Raw genomic sequence first — 26,204 nt, forward strand, 5'->3', positions numbered from 1 at the left:
GTTCCACATTGGTCCCCAATGTTATTTAATATCTACATACAGTGGTACCTCGCAAGACCAATGCCTCGCAAGACAAAAAACTCGCTAGGCGAAAGGGTTTTTTGTTTTTTGAGCTGCTTCGCAAGACGATTTTCCCTATGGGCTTGCTTTGCAAGACGGAAACGTCTTGCAAGTTTGTTTCCTTTTTCTTAACACCGTTAATACAGTTGCGACTTGACTTCGAGGAGCAACTCATAGCACACGGTGTGGTAGCCTTTTTTGAGGTTTTTAAAGACTTTGGTGATTTTTGAAGCTTTTCCAAAACTTTCCCGACACCGTGCTTCGCAAGACGAAAAAAACCGCAAGACGACAAAACTCGCGGAACGAATTAATTTCGTCTTGCGAGGCACCACTGTAGATCTATTGAGAGCAGGACTTTTGGAGCTTTTTTTGGGAGGTAGGGTGGGATATATCTTTCATAATATCTGAATCGGGAGAGGCTGTGGAAGTCCTGGACCCATGACTGAATGCAGTGGTGGACTGAATGAGAGCCAATAAACTGTTTGGATCCAGGGAAGATGGAGGCTCTTTGGGTAGGAGGTTCATGTGTCTGTTCTGGTGAGGGTTGCAGGTCCGTGGGTTGGGGTGGTACTCCTGGATTACATCCATGTCATTAGAGGCCCAAGTGACCCCTGTGCCTAGGAGCAACTTTTGCCAACTTGGGCTATTTCTGAACTGGGGTAGCCTGGCCTCTGCATTCCATGCATTAGTGACCTCAGGACTGAATTATTGCAACGCACTGCATGCGGGGCTGCCCTTAGGCTCGACCCCAAATCTCCAGCTGGTGTAGAATGCAATGGCTAGACTATCAATGGAGGCAAATGGCTGCCAGCATATAACACCTCTGTTAAAACATCTACACGGCTGCTCATCTGCTGGGTCAAGTATCAAGGTTCCTGCATTAATATACAAATCCTTGAATACCTTGAGTCCAGGATACCTTAAGGATTGACTGAGCCCTTATATCCCAGCTCAGTCACTGAGGTCATCCAGAGGAACACTGTTAGTTGTCCCCTGTGTCACAGAGGCCCAGCAGGTCTCAACTAGAAGTTGAGCATTTAGTGTCATCAGACCCATGCTGCGGAAGAGTCTTCCAACAGAAATTAGGTGGGTATCCTTGCCTCCTGGAGTCTCTTGAAGACTTTTTAAAATGTCAACAGGCCTGTTCATCAGTTTAAGTTTTTCAGATGCACCTGTCTTTTTCATGATCATTTGGAATGGTTTTAACAATATTTTCTTTCTCTTGTAAATTTTGCTCTATGCTGCCCTGCTATGAGCCTATAAATATTTTTATAAATAAAATCAAACACAAATTGGGGGATGAGGCATAACTGTAATAGTTGAGAGTATGAGAGCTTCATGGTTTCCCTCATCCCCTGCCACAATGATCAGTCATCAGGAAGAATCCAAGCAAGTGGTTCGTGGGGCAAGGCTGTGTAATCCTCCCCTATTCGCTGTATGCTCCTGGCTCCCCGTTCTTTGGCTACAGCCACACGTGATCCTGGCAGTGCTGCACAGCCTAGAAGGGAGAGAAGAGAGAAATTAGATCCATACAAAAAAGAGGCAATGCAGACATTCTGTAGTAGATGAAGGTACAGAAGCTACCTGGGAACTTCAGGGTCTCTGCAGTTTCTGTGCTGGGGGCATGTGAAAGCTCTGGTTTAACAGCTCAAAGTGGAATTAGCTTGTGGGAAATGGTTGCATTTATAGACTGCAAGTGCCGCAAAAGCCCAATCTTATTACACCTTTTCACCAGGACCTCCTGTGCCAATTCCACGCAATATAATGAGAGGGGCTTCCATGGGATTCCAAGCTGTTGTCCTACAGTGATTATCTTGGTAGCCATTGACAGACGGAAACTTTTGAAACATTGCAGCTAGCTTTGTTTTTCTGTGCGGGGAGGGGTGTTTCACATGTCTACTAATAAACAGAAAAACACTAAAATATGGAAGCACACAATAATAGTTTTATATCCATCTATCTCACAGATGCGAAGAAGGATGACTTATTTTATTTTTACAATATGCCCAAAGACTTCACCCACAAATGCCTTTGTCAGTGGGTTTTTTCCTTGTTTCTTAGGGCTTGTCCACACTTGCACTCGTCCCCTTGCCTAGAAAGCATGGGTCCAAGTGGCTTTCCACTTGCCCCACCACTTTCTCCAGGAAAGCCTGCTCTTTAGCACTGAATTGGAACAAATGTCAATCTGTGGAAAAACTGGTTGATGTTTGCTCTGATTCAGTGGTAAAGACTGGGTTTTCCTGGGGGAAAGCAGCAGGGCAAGCAGATGAGCCCTTAGTGAACCAGTCTCAAAGCTTCCTGTTGTCAAAGACCATTAGGGCAAAATCCTGGCATCTGGAGATAGATTTCTTCTTTTGGCACATTACAAACCCAAAGAACCAACACTCCATTCTCACCTTGCATTCCTCAGCAGTGCTCAGGCTGGAGCACCAATAAGTGGGGCCCTGGGCACAGGCAGTAGTTCGTGGAAAAGGCTTCTCAGCCACGCAGGCTCCTAGTTCCTGTTAGCAAGGAAAAAACTTGCAGGGGGTTAGAACAGATGATGGTGTCCCTTCCACATCTACAATTCTATGAAGAGAAGAAGCAGAGCAGTCCATGCTGCTTGGCACCTTTACTTGACATAATGTGTTCACCTTTGTTGCTAGAAACTTCCTGTTTCAAAATAGGGATAGTATCAATTGGGGGCCTCTGGGAGATTCTGAGATGGTTAGAATGGCTTGAAAAGGGGTTTTCCCCACTCACACCTCTTCTTTCTCTATAGCGTCAAGGAGCTATAGAGGACCATCGCCCTGATGTTCTAGCGGCACCCATTTGGCTTTTCATCTTCCTCTTTTGCATTGATTGCTTTACAGGTCATCTTAAACTTTAGTATCTGACAACTTCCCATATCTGAATTTGGTTCTGCTGGCCATCACTTAAGAGTACCTGCCAGAAGGGCAATGACCAAATGTCAATACAGTACACAGGAGTAAGCAAGGTATGCTGTACTTGGGGAACTGAAGAACTCAACTTCCAGAAAGTTTAGTTATGTTCAGGAGAGCGTCTGCTGTTTAGTTGGGGACTGATCCACGTGTCTTGCTTGTGTCCAGAAGCTGAGTGTCAGCTTGCTACACTTTGAAAATGCTTTCCAAAGCCTCTATGCTGTGCTCCTCAACTATAACATCTGAAAATGCTACGCCAACAGTGAGCAATGTGAAATTGAATGTTGTTGTTCTCTCAAGGATGATAGCCTCGTACCTGGCATGTCCTCTGGGCGCTCCAAGGCTTGGCAAGCAGTAGGAACAACTTTGGCTCATGCTGATCAATGAAGCTTTTGCACTACAAAACAGGAGGAAGAGAAGTAAATATTGAGCCACTGCTCATCTGGCCTCTTTGGCTTGGCCACCTGTGCACAGAGGGTGTTAGTGGAGTATTGGGACTGGCTATTTCACTATCTATTGTCCATGGGCTGGTACAAGTGAAGTTGGGTACAAATGGAAATTGGGAACCATCCCTCTCTCCACTGTTTAATAATAACAACCACAACAACATTGAGACAGAGTCTTATGATTGCCCCTATTCCTTGCTCCTATCATGTCTTTCTCATGGGCAGGGCTAGTTAATATGGTATCCAGATGTTGGGCTGCAACTCCCATTATCCCTGATAATTGGCCATTCTGGCTGCTATTGATGAGTCTTAAAAAATCCAGAGGGCACCAGGTTGGGTAAGGCTGTTTTATAAGTGGCAGTAATTATTCAGTCTCCTAGATGTTTGCAGTGATAGGAGTTGTAGTCCAAACCATCTGCAGGGCATCAGGTTGAGGAAGGCTGATGTAATTGTGAAGAGTCCCCAAGTAGAATTTTGGGAAGCTGTGATTTTGTCCTTACTCTCTCGCTGCCTGTTATGCATTGGGCTGCTTCCCAGCATATCTATGGAAGACCACCATCTTTCAAATCCCTCAAAACTCACCTCTCTCACAACTTCTTAGCCTCCCCATGTCCTGCTGAAACCGAAGACTAACTGAACTGACACATTTAGTTCTGTCTCCCATCTGACAAACCCAGTGAGGTGCTCTCCAGATATCGTTGGACTACAATTCCTAGTGTGGTATAATGGTTAGAGTGTTGGTCTAGAATCTGGGAGACCAGGGTTCAAATCCCCACTCAGCCATGAAGCTCACTGGGTAACCTTGAGCCACTCATAACCTAACCAACCTCACCTGGTTGTTGTGAGGCAACTGTGGGGAGGAGAACTATGTCTTCCACCTTGAGCTCCTTGGAGGAAAGCTGGGATATAAATATAATAAATAAATAAAAAGACTCATCATCATCATCCCCAACCAGCATAGCCAATGGTTAGGGATGATGGGAGTTGTAGTCTAATAACTGTTGGAAGACACCAGACTAAGAGCTTAAGAAAGGCAGCTACTGCCTGGGTCCCCGTTTGTGATTGTGACACGGGGCAAGCCACACACTCATTCCCTGCTGCATCAGTCGGGAAGAAGCAGCGGCATAAAGGGGTGTGGTGAGGGTCCTGGGCCTCTTCCTCCAGCTAGGAGGACAAGGAAGGCCTTGCAGTGTTCATCTCATGCCATGTTTGTATGGGAACTGGCCTTTGCATATTTTTAACAATCCTTTGAAGAAGGCTGTGGCTTTCTGCTCGTTAGGGTAACCCACCTCTTCCCAGCTCCGAAAAGTGTTGCTGCAGGCTGTCAACAGAGCTGCTTCCATTTCAGCCCTGCTGCTGTTGGGCTTGAGGGTTGCCTTCACCTGGGTCTTGAGAGCCAGGCAGGCTTGGCAGCGGTCAGCTGGGCCAGAGAGTGACAGTGGAGGGGTCTCTGCAAGGGGGGAAAGCACAAAGAGGCAGGGCTGTGGAGCAGTGCGGTGTTTTGCGCGTGTGCGCACGCACACACACGAGAAAGCTTTATACTTTCCCAGCTACCCACTGCCCTCAGTTGGATCTCAGTCTAAGCAGCCAACTTGCTCTAGCAAGTTGTGACCTAGTGTGTGATCACATTACCACCTCGGAGGGCAATGAAGTTCCACACTCAACCCAAAGCTATTGGCTTCATTAGTGTGATTCACTTCTGTTTGTGTACACACCAAGGGGATTCGACAGGGGTGGGAATGTCTTTACCTTAGCTGGAGGCAAATTAGGAACGGCTTAAGGACTTAAATCAGTGCAATCAGTGCAATTGCACTGGGGGAGGAGATGATGCTCTACCTTGCACCCCTAGCAATGAGATGTATTGGTGCCCCTGCCCACATCCCTTGTCCCCTTGGCAAAGAGATGTTGGCCGCTTAGAGCAGCAGAGAAGCAGCCCAGGGAGCATGCACATGGGTGGGTGGGCTCCTAGCCACTCTCAGCCACCTCCCTGGGCCTGCACCATTGGCAAGGGCCAACCTAGCCAACCCCTAGGTAAGCCTCTGCATCTGTCAAACAGTGGAAGAATACAGGCAAAGTGTCAAAGGATGCTGTTTGCACAGCTGGACTGACAGACAAGCATGCCACCCAATCAAATGCTTGTTCAAACTGGTGGACCCCCACCCTCCACAACCTCCTCTTCCAGCACCTTCTGGGGAAAATTAGCGAAGTGTGCTGCAGCCAAGTGCACCCCAACTTTGGTGCATGCCTGCCTGCAGGGAGCTTGCTCATTTTTACTATCTGCAGTAGGAGGCAGCAGTTAGTGAAAATGAATGGGAGGGAGGCAAAGGGTGTCCACATTACCGCCTTAAAGGGTAGCAAAGTCCCCCCCCCATGTTTCACAGCTCTCCCCCTCCTCCAGCTGTCCACATCACCAGGGCCTCCTTCTGTTTCTGTACACAGAAGATGTACACAGGGAGAGGATGTCTTTACTGTTTGCATAGGGGGGTCGCACCTTGGCTAGAGATGAATTAGGAATGTTTTAAGGACTCTGAAGTGTGCAGCTGATTTGAGAAGTAATGCATCAGACTGGCAAAGTACAGGTTACTCCTGCATTTTGGATAAGATACTGCGAACACGGATGGCTCCCCTTTATCACATACACAGCCCAACAGGACAATGACAATAATCCACCAACAGCATACAAATCAATATGGCTAACCTGATCCAAAACACCCACCCACCTCACTCACACACGAAAACAAAGATCACCACAGCCAATCACAAGCAAACAATCACACCCTAGGCCAACCCCAACCTCTCTCACCACCAAAGGAACACAAGTGAACAACACAAGCAACGCTGACACCAAACTCTACATACATTAAACATAATAGAAACACCGCCACCCGACCCCACCCCCATCCATCTTCCCTCTCTCCACCCCCCCTTTCTTTTTTCTTTTTCTTTTTTTCTTCTCCCCCTAATGCCTCAACAAATGAAACGGATTTGTAAAAATGTTACATGAAAAAAAAAAATATGAGGCACTACACTTCTGTAAAACAAGAAAATCCTTAATAAAATATATTTAAAAAAACCAAAACCCAGTACTGGGAATGCAGAGAATGCACAGGAAACAGGAGTGTGGACAGAGCCAGCCTCTGCTTTCTAAAAACTCTTTGTTGTTCCCAGAATCGTATGCAAAGCCGGTTTGCCCATTGTAGAGAATAGCTGGGCTTGCATACCAATTGTCATTCCATTGCTAGGGCGTCTCCAGGCTGTCACTATTGGGGGGAGGGATTCAAGGGCATATGGGGAAAATCTAGTTTGGCAGTATTAAAGTGAATAAAAACTATCATCCTAGTACAAGTCTACTTGGGAGAGAAAAAAATACAGACTTTTTGCAATTGGGTAAGTGACATGGTAATGCCTTGAAAAGTGTGGAATAATGCAATGGTTAATGGGAAGATGTGCAAACATCACACAAACCGATCAGGATGGAGGTTCGGTGAAGACCAGGCAGAATCTTAAGTTCAGGCTTCTGCCGGTTTAGCTTAATCTAGGCCTTAGTGTGAAGCAGGGCCAGTGAGAGGTGTGGCCTAGAGAGAGTTTTGAGGGCCACATATTTGGCCCCTGGTCCTGATTTTCTGACCCCTTGACTTAGCCTGATGTGGCCTGTGGAGGAACAGAGGTGAGTATGTGGCCAGGCTGCTTCTTGTTCTGGATGGCAAGGTGCTACACACAGAACCAGCCAAAATGATGGAAACTGTCCAGAAATTTCTCAGAGTGACAAACATCATAGATTACCACAAAACACTAGTGTTTGAACCCAAAACACCACCTAGCCCACCAAGGTTTTAAGTTGTCTGTACCTGGGCCACAGTTTTCTTCTGTGGCACACATGAGCATCATCCCGCAGATCAGGTTTGGCCCCAACTTGCCCAGAACCGCGTCTACAATGGTCACAGTGTATTTTTCCATCAAGCACTGGCACATCCCAGCAGCGGCTCCTGGTGCAAAGCGGCAGAGCTGGGCCATGGATTTGCCAATAGCTTCCTAAGGAAGAAGACAAAGGACTTTGGGTGAAGTTAGTGGCCTGCCCTGCGTCTGAATCCAGACTCGGAGACATCATTCTCAACTTGAAAGCTGCCGCCTGCCTTGCAGTTTAGGACACATGAAGGTGGAACCGAGGAAGATGCCAAGAATCATCACAGGGTTTTATTCATAGGGCCAGTTAGGGTTGTGGGGGGCCAGTGGCCTCAAGCTCAAAGGGGCCCCCCAATTTAGACAATTTTTGGCATTCAGTTGGTTTCACAGCTGTTCATCATATCAAATTGTGACACGCTCTCTCAGCTTAGAACTGCAAATTTAAGTAAGCAAATCAGAGATGTGGTGTTTTTTTTCTGACATAGATTTTGCCATATACTTAATATCAGCTGTGAGCAGTGCTTTCCTGGGAGTACTAAAAGGGTACACAGCACTGGCACCTCTCCCCACCATGTTACAAGCGTGGCACTCACTGTAACAGTACTGGCACCTTTGTTCCAGAAAAAAAAGCACTGACTGTAACATTGCATGAAAGCAGGATTTCCCCTCAATAATTAGATAGAAATGATGCTTTAAAAAAATGTGGAAATAAAAAGCATTCAAATAATAACTCACACTGTCCTATTTTATTTTCATGTCATCATTTTTTCATGGCTTTGTTCATTCTGGATAAAGGCTTCAAAAGCCAGAAAGTGGCCTGGGAGGGCCTCTTTACAGGATGTGCATAGAATTTATTAGTCCAGCTAGATCAAAGGTCCATCTTGTTCAGATTCCCCACAGTGGTGCCTTTGGGAAGCCAGCAACTAGTTACTGATTGATATACTAAAAGCCAACTACTGAATGGACTTTTCTATGTCACTTTTAAAGGAATCTAAATCAGTGGCCTTCACCACATATTTTGGCTATTATGTGACAGGACTCCTTCCTTCCCACTTTCCCCACATTTTTCCAGCTCAGTTTTGGCTAAGTTGCCACAAAAGAGGCTGAAAGTTGAAAAGACAAAGACCTGCCCAGTCCACTCATCCCTGGAGCTTCTACTCCACCTTTTCTATCAATTAAACTTTTAGCCTCCTGAGCTTTGGTTGCAGACACTTTCACAAGCTTAATGCTGAGGTCCAGAAACATTTAATAAATAAATAAATAAATAAATAAAAGAACAATTTAGAGTCTCGTGATGTTGCATTCTGGACCAGAGTTTGGATGTGTAAAGAAGCCATCTTCAGATGTTTCAGACCAAAATGTCCATCAGACCCAGTATGATAGGACTCTGGGGCTAATGGGCATCGTGTTGGAGAAGGCTGAATTAAGGCACAAAGAAAGGAGAATATGATACCTTGGGGAGGCTGGATTCAATCCGGCCTACAAGGTTCTTGCACAGCCAACACTGAGGCAAAACATAACGCCAGGGCCAAGGGAAGAGCAGCTCCTCCTTGGGATTATCCTGGGAAAAGAAATAGGAATAAGTCGTGTAGCAGGTAGGCACAGAAATTAATCAAAGGTGCAACAGAGCAGATCTCATTTTGGGAAGATTAACGCCCTGTTCTTACTGGAGCATAAATGTTCCAGCTTCGGCTACTTCATTGCACCCACCTGAGGGGTGCACTCCCCGCCCCCCAGCTTTACCATTTATGTACCATAAAAGCCTAGGGCTTGCCGATCAGAAGGTCAGCGGTTCGAATCTCCGCAACAGGGTGAGCTCCGTTGCTCGATCCCAGCTCCTGCCAACCTAGCAGTTCGAAAGCACGTCAAAGTGCAAGTAGATAAATAGGTACCACTCCGGCAGGAAGGTAAACGACGTTTCCATGCGCTGCTCTGGTTCGCCAGAAGCGGCTTGGTCATGCTGGCCACATGACCCGGAAGCTGTACGCCGGCTCCCTCGGCCAGTAAAGCGAGATGAGCACCGCAACCCCAGAGTCGGCCATGACTGGACCTAACAGTCAGGGGTCCCTTTACCTAGGTCTCTTGATTCTCCTACTGACCCACCCACTGGACTCTTTCTCTGCCCATTCTCCCCTACCCTTACCTCATTCCTCTTCCTTTCTATCTCTGCCCTCCTGCGTTGCCCACTGCAGTGCAGCTGTAACTGGGTGATTAGCATATTTTTAGTGGTATTTGTTGCCTTATAATGGTTTCAAAGTGGCTCTATATGTGCTCTTGTGCACCACCATGTCATGGCTGAATAGGGATTTTTGCCCTGGTTTTCCAGGTCCTAGTCTGACACTCTCTAGCCACTAGAACATACTGGCTCTCTTTTGAAACCATTATGATGGGAAAGTAGAATGAAGTAGGATGCAATATGCTTTCCTAGACAACTGCTTAGATCAGCCTTCTCTGACCCAATGCCCTCCAGATGTTTGTGGGTTGTACTGTCAAACATATGGAGGTTACCATGTTGTGGAAGGCTGGCTTAGGGGTTTATACAATTTTCTTTCACTGGACTGGAGTTCATGTCATCAGAAGAGGCTCTCCTTACCTGGGTCTTGTTGTTGGGCATAATAAAAGCTTTGCCTTGCAGGAGCTGGATCTGTTCTGCCATCTTTTGAACCAGCATACCAAAGATGTCCTTGCTCTCCAGTGGGTCAGACTGGCAGAGGCCAAACTTTGCACATACAGCATCGGGTTGCTGAAGGGCAGAAGGGATAAGGCATGAGAAAGGAATACTCCATCTCCAGTTGCCCTACTCTGACAGGCAAGGCAGAGGCATGCCCACCAAGTGGCCTGATTTTCCAGGGACAGTCCCAGAATTACGAAAGCCACCCCAGCTTCTGATTTGAACCTGGAATGCCCCTATTTCTCCCACTGGCTGCCGCGAAGGAGCATCCTGTTGCCTCTCCATGGCTACCGCTGCCAGATTCCCCCCTTGGGCAGCTTGTAGCAGCTGCTGGACTGCAGGTGAGGAAGAGAGGCTGCCACCTGTGAGGGGAACCCCCCCCCCCATGACACACCAGCTCTGAGGTTCAGGCAGAGCACAGGGCTGCCCTGGGCAGGAAGAAAGGGGGAGATGAGCAGTGTGAAAAGAAGCCTTGAGGTTTTTTAAAAAATGATTCCAGCATCCACATCTAATCTTGCCTCTTTCTAAAATATATTTATTATTTATTTTTAAATACATTTATTGGTGTGTGCGCTTCTTTTCATAAAACAAATTTTCTGATAGAAATTTGATTTGCAGGGGGGGGACACAAAAATGAGGAGGTCATTTGTGGGGGGGGAGTGAGAAATGTTCCTATTTTAATCTGAGGAATGCTGGAGGGTATGAAGAGGTGGTCCTTGCAGCACGGGCCCTGGGGAAGTTTTGCTGCACAAGCCCCATTGTAATGTGCAAGAACTTCCCAGTGCACTGGACCAGATGAGCCTGCCAGCTGCTTGGCTGCCCTTTCAGGGCATCCAAAACCAACTACCTCATGACAGAGCAGCCTCTGCTTTCCCTCCCTTGCCCTCCCTCCACACAACAGCCACTGTGTTGTTTGTTGTGGAGAAATTATTTGCCATTGATGTGTGTGGGGAAAGGGCCACTTACAATCTGTCCTTCTAAGGCGGTGATGAATAGAGAATAGTAGGTATCCACAAGCTCCTGGCATCTTGGGATTAAGGTCTGAAGTGAAAAAGCCGCACATTCGTGTTTCAAGTAGTTCTGGATGGCCTTCTGTGTGGGAACAGCAATGTTTAGAGAGTAGAGGGGAGAACATAGGACAATTTCTGGGTGCCAAGATCCAAGTTTAGGGGAAGTACTTTTTGGGGAGAGAACCCCAGCAGATACTTTAAACATGCTGCAAAGTAAAGTGTGGAAATATAGGCTGTAACACCTTTAAAATGTGCCCCTCCACATGAGTTCCAAAATGTCCCCTTAAAATGTTTCTCTTCCTTGTTTCCCCAGCATAGGAAAAAGACCATGTTTCGTAAGTTTAAATAATGGTTTACTTACAAATTCTCCATAGGTGAGAGTCATGTGCTTCAGAAATAGTTATACAGGGCGTAAAACTTTGCCAAGTGGTGAAACTTCCTATAGGAATTCAAGAGTGGCTCATGCGGGTGAGCGGAAGCAATCAAGTAGAGTGAAGAACAAAGTTCCTCCCAAGGTGGTGGGAAGTGGACATAGCTAAGCCTGGCAGTATAGCTTACACTATGGTATTAACCTCTTCCTATATTAAATAGACATGCATGTTTGTGATACGAGGCTGGTTACCCCACACATAGGAAAAGCCTGCTGGATCAGGCCAATGGTCCACCGAGTCCAGCATTCTGTTCATAGCTGTCAACTTTTCCCTTTTTTGTGAGGAATCCTATTTGGAATAAGGGAATTTCCCTTTAAAAAAGGGAAACGTTGACAGCTATGATTCTGTTCTCTTCTTTTAAAGCCATTCAAGTTGGTGGCCATCACTGCCTCCTGTGGGAGCAAGTTCCATAATTTAACTGTGTGTTGTGTGAAGAACTTTATTTCATCCAACACTCAGCTTCATTGGATGTTTCTAAGTTCTGGTGTCTGGGAGCTATTTGGGCAAGACTGAGATCTCTGTCCAGCTGTCTCTCACAATGCCTGCCTCTCCTGGGACTATTCATACAATCAGCTTAGCTAAGAACATCAGAAGACCCCCAAGGGAGCCCTTTCTAGTCTAACAGCCCGTTTGCATAGTAGCCAACCAGACGTCACAAGCAAGACCTGAGTGTAATGGCCCTCTTCTCGCTGGTCTGTCCTCTTTAACAGCACCACCCTACACATGTTCACTCATAAGTAAGAACCACTCAATTTAGTGACACTTACTCCCAGGTAAATAAATGAGTATGTAGGGTTTCAGCCTGAAACCCACAGGTTTTAGACTGCAGATGCATAATGGGTTATTTTTATTTACTGGATTCTCCATGGTATGAAGGGAAATCTGGGTTAAATGTCAACAAAAGGTACAGACTAAATGCTGCTGCAAAAAGAGAGAGAGAACAACCTTGTGGGCAGCAGCAGCAGCAGCAGCACTAATTCCACACATTCCAGCTACCTGGGTTACCTTAAAGGTTGACTCCTTGGCCATGCGAACAAGGATGGTAACAATCTCTTTGCAGTCTGCACAAGTGTCTTCCTGGAGGAAAAATTAAGGAAATGAGGGCAACCTGAAAATGCAGCTGTCACAAAACCCTGGGTCACCGGCAGAATGTGGGCAGGCAACCACTGGGCTTCTTGGCACAGCAACCCAATATGCCAAAGACAGAGACAGTGCAGCGGTCCCCAACTAACCCCACCCCCAAGTTTTAACTTCCTGCACCAAAGTCAAGTCAGAGGAGGGATAGAGAGAGAGAGAACAGCAGCTACTCACTTGGGTGGCACTGTTCCATCCAGCCTGCATGCAGTGTTCCCAGGCACCACACTGGATGGCCGTCACGAGGTTCTTGCACCAATATGTAGGACCTTTGGCACATCCATCCTCAATGGAAATCTTGCCAGCCTGCACTGGAAAAGGGCAGAGAAGGACATGCCCTTGTGAGCAGCATCATAATGTGGGCAGGATAATATTGTTTTATAGGTTTGGTGGGAAGTGGTGTGGAGGGCAGTCTGGAATCTGGATGACACACGTGATCCTTTCCAAACCTGTGATCCTGTATATGTGAGGTTAGAATACACCTGTCATCTGCACCTTAAAGGGTGAGCGCTATTGCCTTAGAGACAAACGAGGAGCCCTTTCCCCACCTCATCTGTCTGGATGATACATCATCCTAGGATGTAGAATAATAGGCCATGAGAGGACTGTGTATGTGAGAGCTGGGCTGATTTTAGAAACTGGAAAGATGGAGACATGTCTTGCTCCGTGCTGGACTTGGGGCTCCCCTGGAAACCTGATGGGGAAGCAAATCTGCTGAGGTGTTGATTCTGTAAACCCTTCCATCCTATGCTCAGGTATATAGGTAAAAATGTAAAGGTAAAAGACCCCTGGACAGTTAAGTCCAGTTAAAGGTGACTATGGGGTGTGGCGCTCATCTAGCTTCAGGCCGAAGGAGCCAGCGTTTGTCCACAGACTGTATACATGAAAATAAAACCATATATCCTAAAGAAACCACAGTCTCTGTTGACCATTCCAAGCAATCTGAACCCTGGATAAGCACTGGAACTCCCGAAGTCTCTTTCTGCTCAAGGAATAGGGTACACAAGACAATGTGCTCATCTTAAAGTCAAGTCTCTGAGTCGTAGACCACAGGAAGCAGTGCAATGAAATCTCAGTTGACGCACTTGAAAAGCCAGGGAGGGAAACAATCTCAGTATTTCCAGTGTTTGCAGCTCAGGCTCTCCTGGACTAATTTTCCTCAGTCGCATGATGAGGAGGGGCATCAGGGCATGGTTGAGAAATTTTACCACTTAGGTTGTTTACTCAGGTTTGTCCAATATTTGAAGTGGAAGCAAAAGAGGCTGCCTGGTTTGCAAGCCAGCTGTGGTCAGAGATTCTTTGGCACTCCTAGCGCAGGAGCAAGGAACAGACCTGGACCTCACAGGCTTCAGAGGGTGTGGACTCAACCCTACCAGTTGCTCTTACCTTGCCTTCTGTTGCACTCTTTTTTCTTCCATTTTAACCCCTCCTTTCCTCCAAGGAGCTCAGGGTAGCAGTGCCTGCATCTCCCCCACTCAACAATTTTGTGTGATAGATTAGCCTGAGCAAGTGTGACCGGCTCATGGCTTAACTGGCTCTGTGAGGATTTGTGTCTTTCTCCAGTCCTAGCCCAGCACTCTTAACTATTACAACATGCTGTCTTTCTAGAGAGGGAGGTAATTCAGTGAGGAGTAAGCTGGATTCTTTATGGCTGGAGCTATTGGGTTTTGTCAGGAACCAGGCTCAGCCCCCACCCAGTGAAGGCTAAACCTGCCCTGTGGGTGACTTGCCTCTGTTGTCTGGTATCAGGAATATAGGAAGCTACCTTATCCTGATTCAGAACATCAGCTCATCTAGCTCAGTTATCTATAAAGGTAAAGGGACCCCTGACCATGAGGTCCAGTCGTGGCCGACTCTGGGGTTGCGGTGCTCATCTCGCTTCATTGGCCGAGGGAGCCGGCATACAGCTTCCGGGTCATGTGGCCAGCATGACTAAGCCGCTTCTGGCGAACCAGAGCAGCGCATGGAAACACTGTTTACCTTCCCACTGGAGCGGTACCTATTTATCTACTTGCACTTTGATGTGCTTTCGAACTGCTAGGTTGGCAATGGGAGCTCACCCCATCGCAGGGATTTGAACTGCCAACCTTCTGATTGGCAAGTCCTAGGCTCTGTGGTTTAACCCACAGCGCCACCCGCGTCCCCAGTTATCTATACTGACCAGTAATACCAGAGTATTTGTTTGCCCTCCTAAATTAAAGATTGTTATCATCTACTCTTGCTGTCTGCTTATTTTGGGTCCTTTTATTTTTAACTGGGGTTTTTTTTTTACCTATATTTTGATAAATTTATTATATATACTGTTTTATTGCTAATTTTTGCATATTTTATACTATTGGAAGTAATTCACTTAGATTTTTTAAAAATTGTTGTTGTTGTTGTTTAGTCATTTAGTCGTGTCCGACTCTTTGTGACCCCATGGATCTTTTAAATTTAAGTGACATTAATAAATTGACATGAATAAATGATAAAAAATTAAAGAACACTATGCAAACCAATGGAGGTAGTGCACACCAAGCATGACTAGTAGCCATTGATATCCGCCATGAATTTGCCTAATCCTCCTTTAAAGCCACTAAGTTAGTGGTGATCACTGCCTCCTGTGTGACTACCAGTGTGGGGCGTGAATAAGTTACTTATTTTATCTGTCCTGAATCTTCCAACATTCTATTTGAAGTTCCTAATGGCCATGGGGGAAAGGATGCCCCATCCTCCACCTGCCCCTTCCCCAGTGCTTACCAGCAGGACCTCCACAGAGCAGAATGACGAGAAGCAGGTGCCACATGGTTGTGCTGTGTAAAGACCCCTGAATACGGTTCTCTTTTATAGTTCTGCTGTAGAAGGAGGGGCTTGTGTGGCACCAGTGGAGAAGATCTGCGGAGATCCTGCCCAGCTGAAAGCATCATGTTACTGACACATCTACAGTTTCACTCACGCTCAAGCTTGGCTTCCTGTTGGGCATGTAGCCCCTCAGTTCTGAGATGTAGTGAGGAATTAGAATTACAGGTACTTTGTGTTTGAGAATTCCCATGTAACTCTGCTACAGTGGAGGCCCTGATCAGTGGCATAACATGAAGATACAGCCCTGAATTAGTTGGCACATATTATTCAGTTCCGAATTACAGTCCATTTCTGCAACCATTCCAGTCCTAGGAACCCTTCAACTGTTCTATTCTGGTGCTTCTACACCAGCTGGTTAGTCTGGAATGGGCATAGTGTCTTCTTTATTTTTACAGAACATTTCTCTGTCTCTCCTTCCTCTCAGGACTTTAAAAAAATTGCTGGGAAATATTATTATGATTGTTGTTGTTATTGAATTTATTTACCACCCTTTATCCGCAGGTATAGTCAGAAAATTTGACTTTTCCATGCAATTTTATGTGGTAAATCTGTTCTTCAGTCTACGTTGGAGATTATTCTTAATCCCAAACCCTGTTGTCTCCCTCATATTCTTACTGTTCCCCTCTGCAGGACTGATCTGTAGTCTTGTGGATATGCCAGACTTGGGCTCCCCTATCTCATGTGGGGAGCAAGTGTCACCAGTAAACTCCATAATCAATAACAGCTTAGCTTTCATAGAACATTTTTGGAATTTTAAACATCAAACACTGAGTGGTTTAACAGTCAACCCTGGGAACTCTGCAAATTGTAGTTCTGTAGGGGAAATAAGCATCTACCGGAACCCTTAAAAAGCTACAGCTCCAGGATTTTTGAGGGGAAGTCACAGTTGCTTAAAATTGTATAGTGGTACTTCTATAGTAAATGATATAGTAGTAATAGTAATAGTAATAGTGCAAATGAGGCCTGTGTGAAGCCTAAGAAGACCACCTGCTGACTTCTGGTTCATCTGTTCATCATTTTTTTACACTGATTCTTAGATGTAGGGCTCATTCAGGTCTTTACAGTGCCATAGGATTTGCTACATAATTTGGCTGCTTGTTGCTTTACCTCTTTGATGACTGGAACTGCAGCACTCAAAAAGGAGGCTGGGCTAGGTGTGGAATGTAGCCGCACATTCTAGAATCAAGGATGGGCGAAGACTCTCTTGTTATGTGGACGTATTGATTCCCACCAGGAGTATAACTGCTCTCGGCTTTTCCTCTCTTAGCTGAGTGGGACTCTTGAAAGGGGGCTTATGCAACTAAGCAAATAGCATCTGAATAGAGCCATTCATCCGTTCCTGGACTGGATGATGAGGACCATCATCAACCTCTCCATTAATGAGCATATTGGGACTGGATGCTGTTTGCAGAAGAGGGCAGGGACCCTCTTCCCAGATTGCCATGTTCCAAACCTCCTCTTAACTTAAAAAAATGTGTATGTATGTGCAAATTGTGCAATGCTGATGTCACACACCTATCCTCGTGATTGATTTCTTGAACTAATGGCAACTAAGGTAAATAAACCAAAATAAAAACATAGTCCCTGCCCACATAAGGAAAACAAGAGTACAGGAGAAGGAGGGGTGTCAGGGACTGGACAGAGGAGGAAGGGTGGAGACCACCTCCCCAGCTTGAACCTTCCAGAGAAGAGGAAGACAGTATAGAATTACAAAAGTGGTCACGGCTCAGAGGGATGAAGTTGAGATATAATGGGAGAGAAGGAGGCAGAGTCAGAGCAGCTGGCTGACATGTTATCACTAGAAAGCATTCCAGACCCCCCCTTCTCCCAGAACCTGGTGAGCATTGAAAGTAGGAGAGCAAAGGCAAATGGCCCTAAGCGGCCACCATAAGGTGGATGGTGCTGTTGTTGATTGAGGAGATAAGGGGGGTGGAGATTACTTGGACCAATGCAATTACTCCAAGAGGCAACATTTCTAAGACTCTGTGAATATTGAATAAAAGACCTTGGTAAGAACTTTCCTTGTCTTTCTGTTCCTGGCAGCCTACCGTGGGGGGGACCAGGTTCCATGACGCCTGACAGGGGCAGATCAGTGTGAGCATACAATAAAGTTTGCAGCTTTGAGATTCAGGGTGGATTAAAAAAGAAAATATTGGTTGACATTTTCCTTGGTTAGGGATAGGTTTTGGGTTAGGTTTAAAATTAGGGTTGGGTAAGCATTTGAGGATTAGGATTAGGTTTAGTTTTAGTCTTAGGTTTAGGGTTAGGGTTAGGGTCAGGGTCAGGGTTAGGGTTAGGTGGGACGCAGGTGGCACTGTGGGTTAAACCACAAAGCCTAGGACTTGCCGATCAGAAGGTCGGTGGTTCGAATCCTCGCGACGGGGTGAGCTCCCGTTGCTCGGTCCCTGCTCCTGCCAACCTAGCAGTTCGAAAGCATGGCAAAGTGCAAGTAGATAAATAGGTACCGCTCCAGCGGGAAGGTAAACAGCGTTTCCGTATGCTGCTCTGGTTCGCCAGAAGCGGCTTAGTCATGCTGGCCACATGACCCGGAAGCTGAACGCCGCCTCTCTCGGCCAATAAAGTGAGATGAGCGCCACAACCCCAGAGTTGGTCACGACTGGACCTAATGGTCAGGGGTCCCTTTACCTAAGGGTTAGGGTTAAGGTTAGGGTTAGGGTTGTCTCCAGTTTAGGGTTATTCTCAGGGTTAGGGTTGCCTTAGGGATAGGGTTATTCTCAGGGTTAGGTTTAGGGTTAGGATTGCCTTAGGGTTAGAGTTAGGGTTAGGGTAGTGTTGCCTTAGGGTTAGGGGTTAGGGTTGGGGTTAGGTTAGGGTTAGGGTTAGGGTTGTGATGGGTTAGCGTTCATGTTGTGGTTAGGGTTGGGTAAGGATTAGGGTTAGGGTTAGCATTTTAGGATTAGGATTAGATTTAGTTTTAGTCTTAGTCTTAGGTTTAAATGTAGGCTTAGGTTTAGACCTAGTCATAGTCTTAGGGTAAGGGTTAGGATTGTGTCCAGTTTATGGTTATTCTCAGGGTTAGGGTTATTCTCAGGGTTATGGTTAGGGTTGCCTTATGGTTAGAGTTAGAGTAAGGTTTAGGGTTAGGGTTAGGCTTCTGGTTAGGGTTATGGTTGGGTTAGGGTTACTATTGCAGCTACGGTTAGGGTTGGGTTAGAGTTGGTTAAGGTTAGGCATTGGGTTACTTTTAGGGGTAGGGATACCTTAGAGTTAGGGCCAGGATTAGGCTTATGGCAAAGGTTTGGGTTTGGGTTCCATTAGGGTTTGGTTTAGGCTTTGGGTTTGGGTTTGGGTTAGGCTTAGGTTTAGGGTTATTCTCAGGGTTAGGTTTAGGTTTAGGGGTAGGTTAGAGTTACAGTTGCGGATAGGGTTAGGGTTAGGATTGTGTCCACGTTAGGGTTAGGGTTAGGCAGTAACCCTAAACATTTTTAGGGGTCCTCTCATTTCCTACTCATATTGAAATACTGGCTTAGCCTTTGGGTTACTGTTAGGGTTAGGCTAGCCTAAGGGTTAGTGTTAGGTTATGGTTTATGGAATAGGGTTTGGGTTAGGCTTAAAATTAGGGTTGGGTAAGGATTAGGGTTAGCGTTAGGGATAAGGTTACCAGACGTCCCCGATTCTCAGGGACAGTCCCCCGATTTACAAATCAGTCCCCTGACAAAATCCATCTGTTTGGCAGGAAGTTGAAAAGTGCCCCCGGATTCATTGAAAAAAATCTTAGGTTAGGTGACCTTAGGTTAGGATTAGGGTTGGGCTAGCATTAGGGTTAAGGTTAGGCATTGGGTTACTTTTAGGGGTAGGGATACCTTAGAGTTAGGGATAGGCTTAGGTTTATGGAAAGAGTTTGGGTTTGAGTTTGGGTTAGGGTTAGGGGTAGGGGTAGGGTTATTCTCAGGGTTGGACGTTCAGCTTCTGAAAAACATTCAAAAACCAGAACATTTACTTCTGGGTTTTCGGCATGCGGGAACCAAGGTTTGAATGTAACACTAATATCTCAGAACAAATGTATCTGATCTATAGAAAACACAACCTGAAAAAAGAGACAATGCATGTACTTTTGTAAAATAAGAAATTATTTAATAAAAAGTATTTTTAAAATATTTTAAAATATTTTAAATATTTAAGATCTGGGCAGCCAAGCAGATATATTCACACATTCGTGTGTGTGTGTGACAAATTCCAGAGGAACCATCATGTTGGGCTGCAATAGATTGTAATGGATTGCAATCACTTCGGCACCAGATGAAAAAAAAGTAGCGCCACCCCTTACACGGTCCTGTATTTTGGAAGAATCAAGGTGGCAGCCCGAGGCTCCGGGCCCTCTCCGTTCTTTTCCATGAGCGGCTGTCGCTTTGCGCCCTCTATGGAAAGAGAAGGGAGGGAACCATGGCAACCAGAACCCGGAAGTGCAGTGCACAGGCCGCTCTAGGATTGTGAACTCATTTCTGCCCTCTATCCCTCCGAGCCAGTTTGAAAGAGGAAGAACTTGTAGGGTTCACCCGGAAGCGGAAGTGTCGCGGCAGCCTGCTGCGTGCGGGGATCGTTTCGCCGCGTTCGAGGAGCGGGAGAAGACGCCGCCGAGGCCGAGCGGGGCAGGAGCGAGGCGGTAGCGGGGCTGCGGGGCAGCCGCCATGGCGGACGTCACCGCCCGGAGCCTGCAGTACGAGTACAAGGCGGTGAGTGGCGCGCGCGGGGGGGGGGGTTCGCGGGGCTATGAAGCGGGCTTGTGGCTAGTGGGCAAAGCTCCCCGTTTGCTCTAGTCAGACCACATCCTCTGAAACGTGACTGGAGTTCAGTGGGTCTGTTCTGAATATGGCTACAAATATGGCTACAAGCGGGGCTTACATTTTCAGCCGGAACTCACCGGGACTGAGTTCCGCTGCGTGTCGGAGGCGACGTTGTAATGCGGCCGCAAGCATGCCAGCAGTTGGGCGGAGAAGCGTCCCTCACCCCAAAAAAGCGTTGTTTCCCCCTACAGAAGGCTTTGGCTCCCCCTAGTATAGCACTTTTTAGGTGCTTTAATGTTTCATAATAAATTATAAAAATACTGTTTTTTAAAGAAATCATTTTTAATGATGTCCCAATAAAAATAGCCAATCGATATATCCACATCATAGTCTGGACCTCTGAAGCATATCTCCAATCCTGCCTCCTCTCATTGTTTTCATATTTTCCACATCCCAGTCCTAACGCTTTAATTATAAAAATACTGTTGATTGTTAATATTGTTAATTGTTTATAATATTACTAGGAAAAAGTTGCTGTTTTTTGTGGTGAGAATGAAGAAGCTCTTTTTGACCCCCTGACTCCCTTTCCTTGCAGGCCGGGCAGGCAGGAAGCAGCCCAATCTGTAAGGCCAGCTGAGAGGGGGCATGATGCTGCACTGATCTCTTGGAAGTTGAGCGGGAGGAATTTCTCCTCCCACACCCTCAGGGCTAGCAGCGGGAATTTAAATCTGAAATCTTAGGCGCAGTATACTGCACCAAGAGTTCAGAAACTGCTCACACTAATGAAATCTCCTGTCACAAAACATGCCTAACACTATGGGAGTTTTGGACGCTGCTGGATGATGATGGATTACAACACCCATCATTCCTGACCATTGGTCATGCTGGTTTGGGCTGATGGCAGTTGTATTCCAACAAGTTCCAGAGAGCCATAGGTTCCTCGCCTCTGTAGTAAAGTAACACAGTTGCCCATTTTAATAAAAACAGCAGGAATTACATAACATTTTTACTGTTCAAAGCAAATAATATACAAATCTCTCAGACCAGTTTTACTATCTCCTTCCTACTGTGGAGAATAGGTGTCTTCCTGATGCCACCTAGTGAATTTGAGTGAGCTGAAATTTGACTCACAGATCTTGGGATTGTAACAAAGCTCTTAACCACTACAGCAGGTGGTGTTTTGCAAACTGCTGCTGACAGTGATGTGAAACCCTAGAGCTGAAGTTGTCTATTACTTTTATTCTTGATAGAAGTCAATAATTGTGGGAGGGGTATGGCAAAGGAGGCTCTTCTAATAGCAGAATATTTGACAATATGTTTCATTTCTTTCTTCTTAAACTTGAGATTTTCTCTCCCCCTCCCATTGTCTTCTTGATTCTTCCAGAACTCTAATCTTGTACTTCAAGCTGATCGCTCCCTGATTGACAGGACCCGGCGTGATGAACCTACGGGAGAGGTCCTGTCGTTGGTGGGGAAGCTGGAAGGAACTCGAATGGGTGACAAGGCCCAGAGGACCAAACCCCAGATGCAGGAGGAGAGACGAGCAAAGTGGGTGAAGACTATTTAATATGTTCTTTTGTCTGTTGTGTAATAGCTCACTGAATTCTAGAGTTGGATCCAATAATTGAATGTCTGTGCTTATCATATTCAGGCCTTTGTCACTAATCAGCTGAGCTAAGTGCTCAGTTGTTCAGGGAACTTCTTTTTTTAATTTGTGTTTTTTATAATTTTATTTTTGTATTTTCTATTTTACCTAAACAAAGGAAATAAAAACATAAACATAAAATCCTATTTGACTTCCCTCCCCCCATCGTGGATCTTAATATAATCATTTCCCCCCCGCATCTCTTTTTATAACTCTATTCTTACAAATCCTTTATCATTCCATTCTTCAAATTTTTACTACAAGTTTTCTGTCAGTCCTACCAATGTGTGTAATTGTTTACAATAGTTTTTCATATAGATTGTAGACTTTCCCCATTCTTTATTAAAGTCCTCCTCTTCTTGGTTTCTAATTTCTTCTTGTAAGTTTTGCCATCTCAACATAGTTCATCAGTTTTATCTGCCACTCTTCCTTGGTCAGAGTTGTACCATCTTTCCATTTCTGGGCTAACAGAATCTGCACAGCCGTGGTCGCGTACATAAATAGTTTCATCTGGTCCTTCGGGGTCTCTGGACCTATAATGCCTAAGAGAAGAGCTTCTGGTTTCTTAGGAAAAGTTATTTTCAATATTTTTTTCAATTAATTGTATATCATTTCCCATAAGTCTTTTATCATCTTAAATGACCACTACATGTGATAAAAAGTACCCTCTTTCTTTTTCCATTTCCAAAATGTTTTAGACTTTGATTTATAGATTTTAGCTAATTTACTAGGAGTTAAATACCAACGATACATCATTTTCATATAGTTCTCCTTCAAAGTGTAACAAGCTGTAAATTTTAATCCTGTTGTCCATATTCTCCCACACTGCTAATTCCATATTATAACCAAAATGCTTCACCCAGTAGACCATAACCAATTTGACCTGTTCTTTAGCTTGCCAATTTAATAGAAGTTTATACATTTTAGAAATTAACTTAGTTTATTCTCTAACAGTTCCCTTTCAAACTGGGAGGTTTTATTTAAACAACCCTTCTTTTTGTCAAACACTTCATTAAGTTGGTGATATTGCAGCAAATCAGTTTCTAATTCTCTTATATCTTCAAACCTCCTTAATTTTAAATCTTGATCTACTTCTATTAATAATTCTTTATATGTTGCACGATCATTTCTCATATTCCTTTTTTTTTTACCAGTATTGCTTCAAGTGGAGAGAGCCACCATGGTGTTTTGTGTTCCAATAAATATTTGTATTTGTCCCATACTTCATTTTTATCACATATATCCTCCCTATAAGTGATAAGTTCATCCTTCCCCAGATTTCTAGGCTCTTCTTAACTCTAGACTTTCACTCAATTACCTTTAAAAATTTAATCTATAACCCTTGGTATACTGACCAAAAGTTCCTCTACCGATATCACCACATTGTTGGCAAATGCCTTAAGTTTATATGTTCTCTGCCCCACTGTTAGCCCTTTTATCTCTCCATCAGATCTAATTCTTTTAGCTAGAACCTCTAAAACCAATATAAACAATAACGGTGACAAGGGGCAGCCTTCTCTTGTCCCCTTAGTAAATAATGTCTTAACAGAAAAATTTAAAAGAACTATCAGCATAGCATATTGGTTAGAATAAATTACCTCAATTGCTTTCAAGAATGTCTCTCCACAGTTCATCTTTTCTAAAAGTTCTGTCATAAAAGTCCATGAAATGTTATCAAAGGCCTTTTCTGTGTCTGTAAACATCAGCGCTGCTTTTTATCATTTCTTACTTCAGGGTATTCTATAATATCAGTTATGTTCCTTACATTATCCTTCAACTGCCTGCCCAGGAGGAATCCGGCCTGATCTTGATGTATTATGTCCTTTAATACGGATTTCGTCTGTTTCGCCAGTATAGATGCAAATAGCTTATAGTCAATTGTTCAATAGAGAGATCGGCCTGTCATTTTTAACTGACATTAGAGTCTTGTTTCGGAATAAGTGTAATATAAGCACTAGTCCATGAATTTGGAACATTTCCTGCTACTAAAATTTCATTCATTACACCTTTCAGTAGTTGGAGTAAGAAGTCCTGTAGTTTCTTATAATATTTTGCTGATAGTCCATCTGGCCCTGGTGCTTTACCTATTTTGAGCTGGTTTATTACCTGTTGTATTTCCATCGTTGCTATAGGGGCATTTAAGTTGTTCAGGGAACTTCTAGCCTGCCCCTTTATTTTAACTGACAGCAACTCCGATCTTTCCCATCAACTACTCCCTGATCCTTGTAGCTGAAGATTAAACCTGGGCCTTCTGCATGCACAATATATGATTCACTGCTGAGCTACACCCTTGAAAACATGGTAGTACTCCAACATCAGTAAAAATAACATTATTCCCTAAGATAGTAGTAGCAGTAATAATAATAATAATAATAATAATAATAATAATAATATAAAATAAAAAACTTATGTGCCGCTCATCTGACTGGGTTTCCCCAGCCACTCTGAGCAGCTTACAACAAATTAAAACACAATACAACATCAAACATTAAAAATTTCCCTCAACATGGCTGCCTTCGGGAAAGAAGCATGTGCTTTCTGTGTGTGTGCATGTGCTTATCTCTTCTGGCTATGAATTGGTCAGGTGTTCTCTTTCCTGATTGTGTGCCATCGATCTTCTCATCTTTCTAGGAGGCGGAAACGAGATGAGGACAGACATGACATTAACAAGATGAAAGGTTACACTCTGCTTTCTGAGGGCATTGATGAGATGGTGGGAATTATCTACAAACCCAAAACCAAGGAGACCCGAGAAACCTATGAAGTCTTGCTGAGCTTCATTCAGGCAGCTCTTGGAGATCAGGTGAGTGAAGAAAGTAATCCTCTAGGGGCATTGATTAACTAGATGCCTAATATCCCCATGTGTTCTGCTCTGTGTATGGACCAAAGAGAGTAATAATGTAAGCATATGAAGCATTTTAAATTTCTGTAGTTATACCGATATCCGGCATTATGTGTTCAGTTAACTTAATTGCACAAGCCTAGCAAATAATGTAATCAGCTAACACTAAATATATGTGGCTTAGCAATTAGGAATCATTTCCTTCCGTGGTGGAGCTGAGATGGTAGAAATGCAAATGAATACAAGAAATAAATAATAACAAATGGGGACATTTCTCAGAGATGTATTTTATTTCTATTAAATGATTTTCTGGTCTTGTGTCTGCATGATGTGTCCATCATCTGAAATATTGCACCTGCTTCCCTTCGTTTCACACCATAGAAAAAACAGTGCTTATCCTGAAGTAAACTCAGGTATATGGAGACGTACTCGGAAATACATGTCAGACCTGTAATGAAATATTGTAGTGTAGGTAAAGGTAAAAGGTAAAGGACCCCTGGACGGTTAAGTCCAGTCAAAGCCGACTATGGGGTGTGGCGCTCATCTCGCTTTTCAGGCCGAGGGAGACGGCACTTGTCCACAGACAGCTTTCTGGGTCATGTGGCCAGCATGACTAAACCGCTTCTGGTGCACAGAGGACCGTGATGAGTGCTAGAGTGCATGGAAACACCATTTACCTTCCCGCTGTAGCGGTACCTATTTATCTACTTGCACTGGTATGCTTTAAGACTGCTAGGTTGGTAGAAGCTGGGACAGAGCAACAGGAGTTCACCCTGTTGCATGGATTTGAACTGCTGACCTTCCGTTCGGCAAGCCCAAGAGGCTCAGTGACCACAGCACCACCCACATCCCCAAGTAATTTATTCTGTGAGATGCTCAGGGAAGGCATTTATCCTTCCATATCCCATTTTTTTCTTTCAACTGGTAGTCAGCATTCTGTGACAACTGGGCATACTTAACCCTCATTGACTTTTTGGGTGGAGAGGGTCATCACAGAATCATAGAATTGTAGAGTTGGAAAGGATACCTGGGGTCATCTAGTCCAACCCCCTGCAATGCAGGAATATCAACTAGGTCATACATGTCAGATGACCATTGAGCCTCTGCTTAAAAACCTCTCAAGTGGAAGTCTGCTCCACTGTCAAACAGTTCTTCCTGTCAGTGTAATTTTAAAAGTACTATTTATATTTCTGCAAAACTTGGCATTTTCCCAAGCTTGTTGATGCACCTCTTGTTTGTCAGTTACCCCTTTTAGCTCCAATCTTGTTGGCACTCATTACCTGAGTTGGGCGCTAGAGTAAGTCAAGTCTTGTTTCTTGCAGCCCCGAGACATTCTCTGTGGAGCTGCTGATGAAGTCCTGGCGGTCCTCAAGAATGAAAAACTACGCGACAAGGAGCGACGGAAAGAAATCGATCTGCTACTGGGACAGACGGATGACACCCGCTATCATGTGCTGGTGAACTTGGGCAAGAAGATCACAGACTATGGCGGGGACAAGGAGATCCAGAACATGGGTAGGGCCTGCAGCCTCAGGATCTTTTAGCTTCTTCTGTG

At 44.9% G+C, this 26,204-nt stretch overlaps 2 protein-coding genes across 2 annotated transcripts in view; one reads left to right on the forward strand and one right to left on the reverse strand.

The window, feature by feature from the left end:
- Nucleotides 1-1,352: 1,352 nt before the first annotated feature.
- On the reverse strand, nucleotides 1,353-15,456 carry SFTPB (surfactant protein B). The gene is made up of 11 exons (XM_081017475.1): nucleotides 15,316-15,456; nucleotides 12,754-12,887; nucleotides 12,448-12,519; nucleotides 10,968-11,093; nucleotides 9,924-10,073; nucleotides 8,784-8,891; nucleotides 7,276-7,459; nucleotides 4,717-4,877; nucleotides 3,298-3,378; nucleotides 2,457-2,561; nucleotides 1,353-1,558 (listed from the first exon to the last, which is right to left on the reverse strand). The coding sequence occupies exons 1-11, from the start codon at nucleotides 15,359-15,361 to the stop codon at nucleotides 1,523-1,525; spliced, it is 1,203 nt and encodes a 400-aa protein (XP_080873601.1). The 5' UTR covers nucleotides 15,362-15,456; the 3' UTR covers nucleotides 1,353-1,522.
- A 4,493-nt stretch (nucleotides 15,457-19,949) lies between these two features.
- The window catches only part of SNRNP200 (small nuclear ribonucleoprotein U5 subunit 200), a 48,628-nt gene continuing 42,373 nt past the window's right edge, over nucleotides 19,950-26,204 (forward strand). Inside the window, exons 1-4 of the mRNA XM_081017244.1 lie at nucleotides 19,950-20,111; nucleotides 21,547-21,710; nucleotides 24,439-24,610; nucleotides 25,972-26,164. Coding sequence (XP_080873370.1) covers nucleotides 20,067-20,111; nucleotides 21,547-21,710; nucleotides 24,439-24,610; nucleotides 25,972-26,164 — 574 coding nt within the window. The 5' untranslated portion in view covers nucleotides 19,950-20,066. The remainder of the gene's footprint in view (nucleotides 20,112-21,546; nucleotides 21,711-24,438; nucleotides 24,611-25,971; nucleotides 26,165-26,204) is intronic.

This window comes from Podarcis pityusensis, assembly GCF_964106645.2.
Source record: "Podarcis pityusensis genome assembly, chromosome: 8".
Classification (NCBI taxonomy): domain Eukaryota; kingdom Metazoa; phylum Chordata; class Lepidosauria; order Squamata; family Lacertidae; genus Podarcis; species Podarcis pityusensis.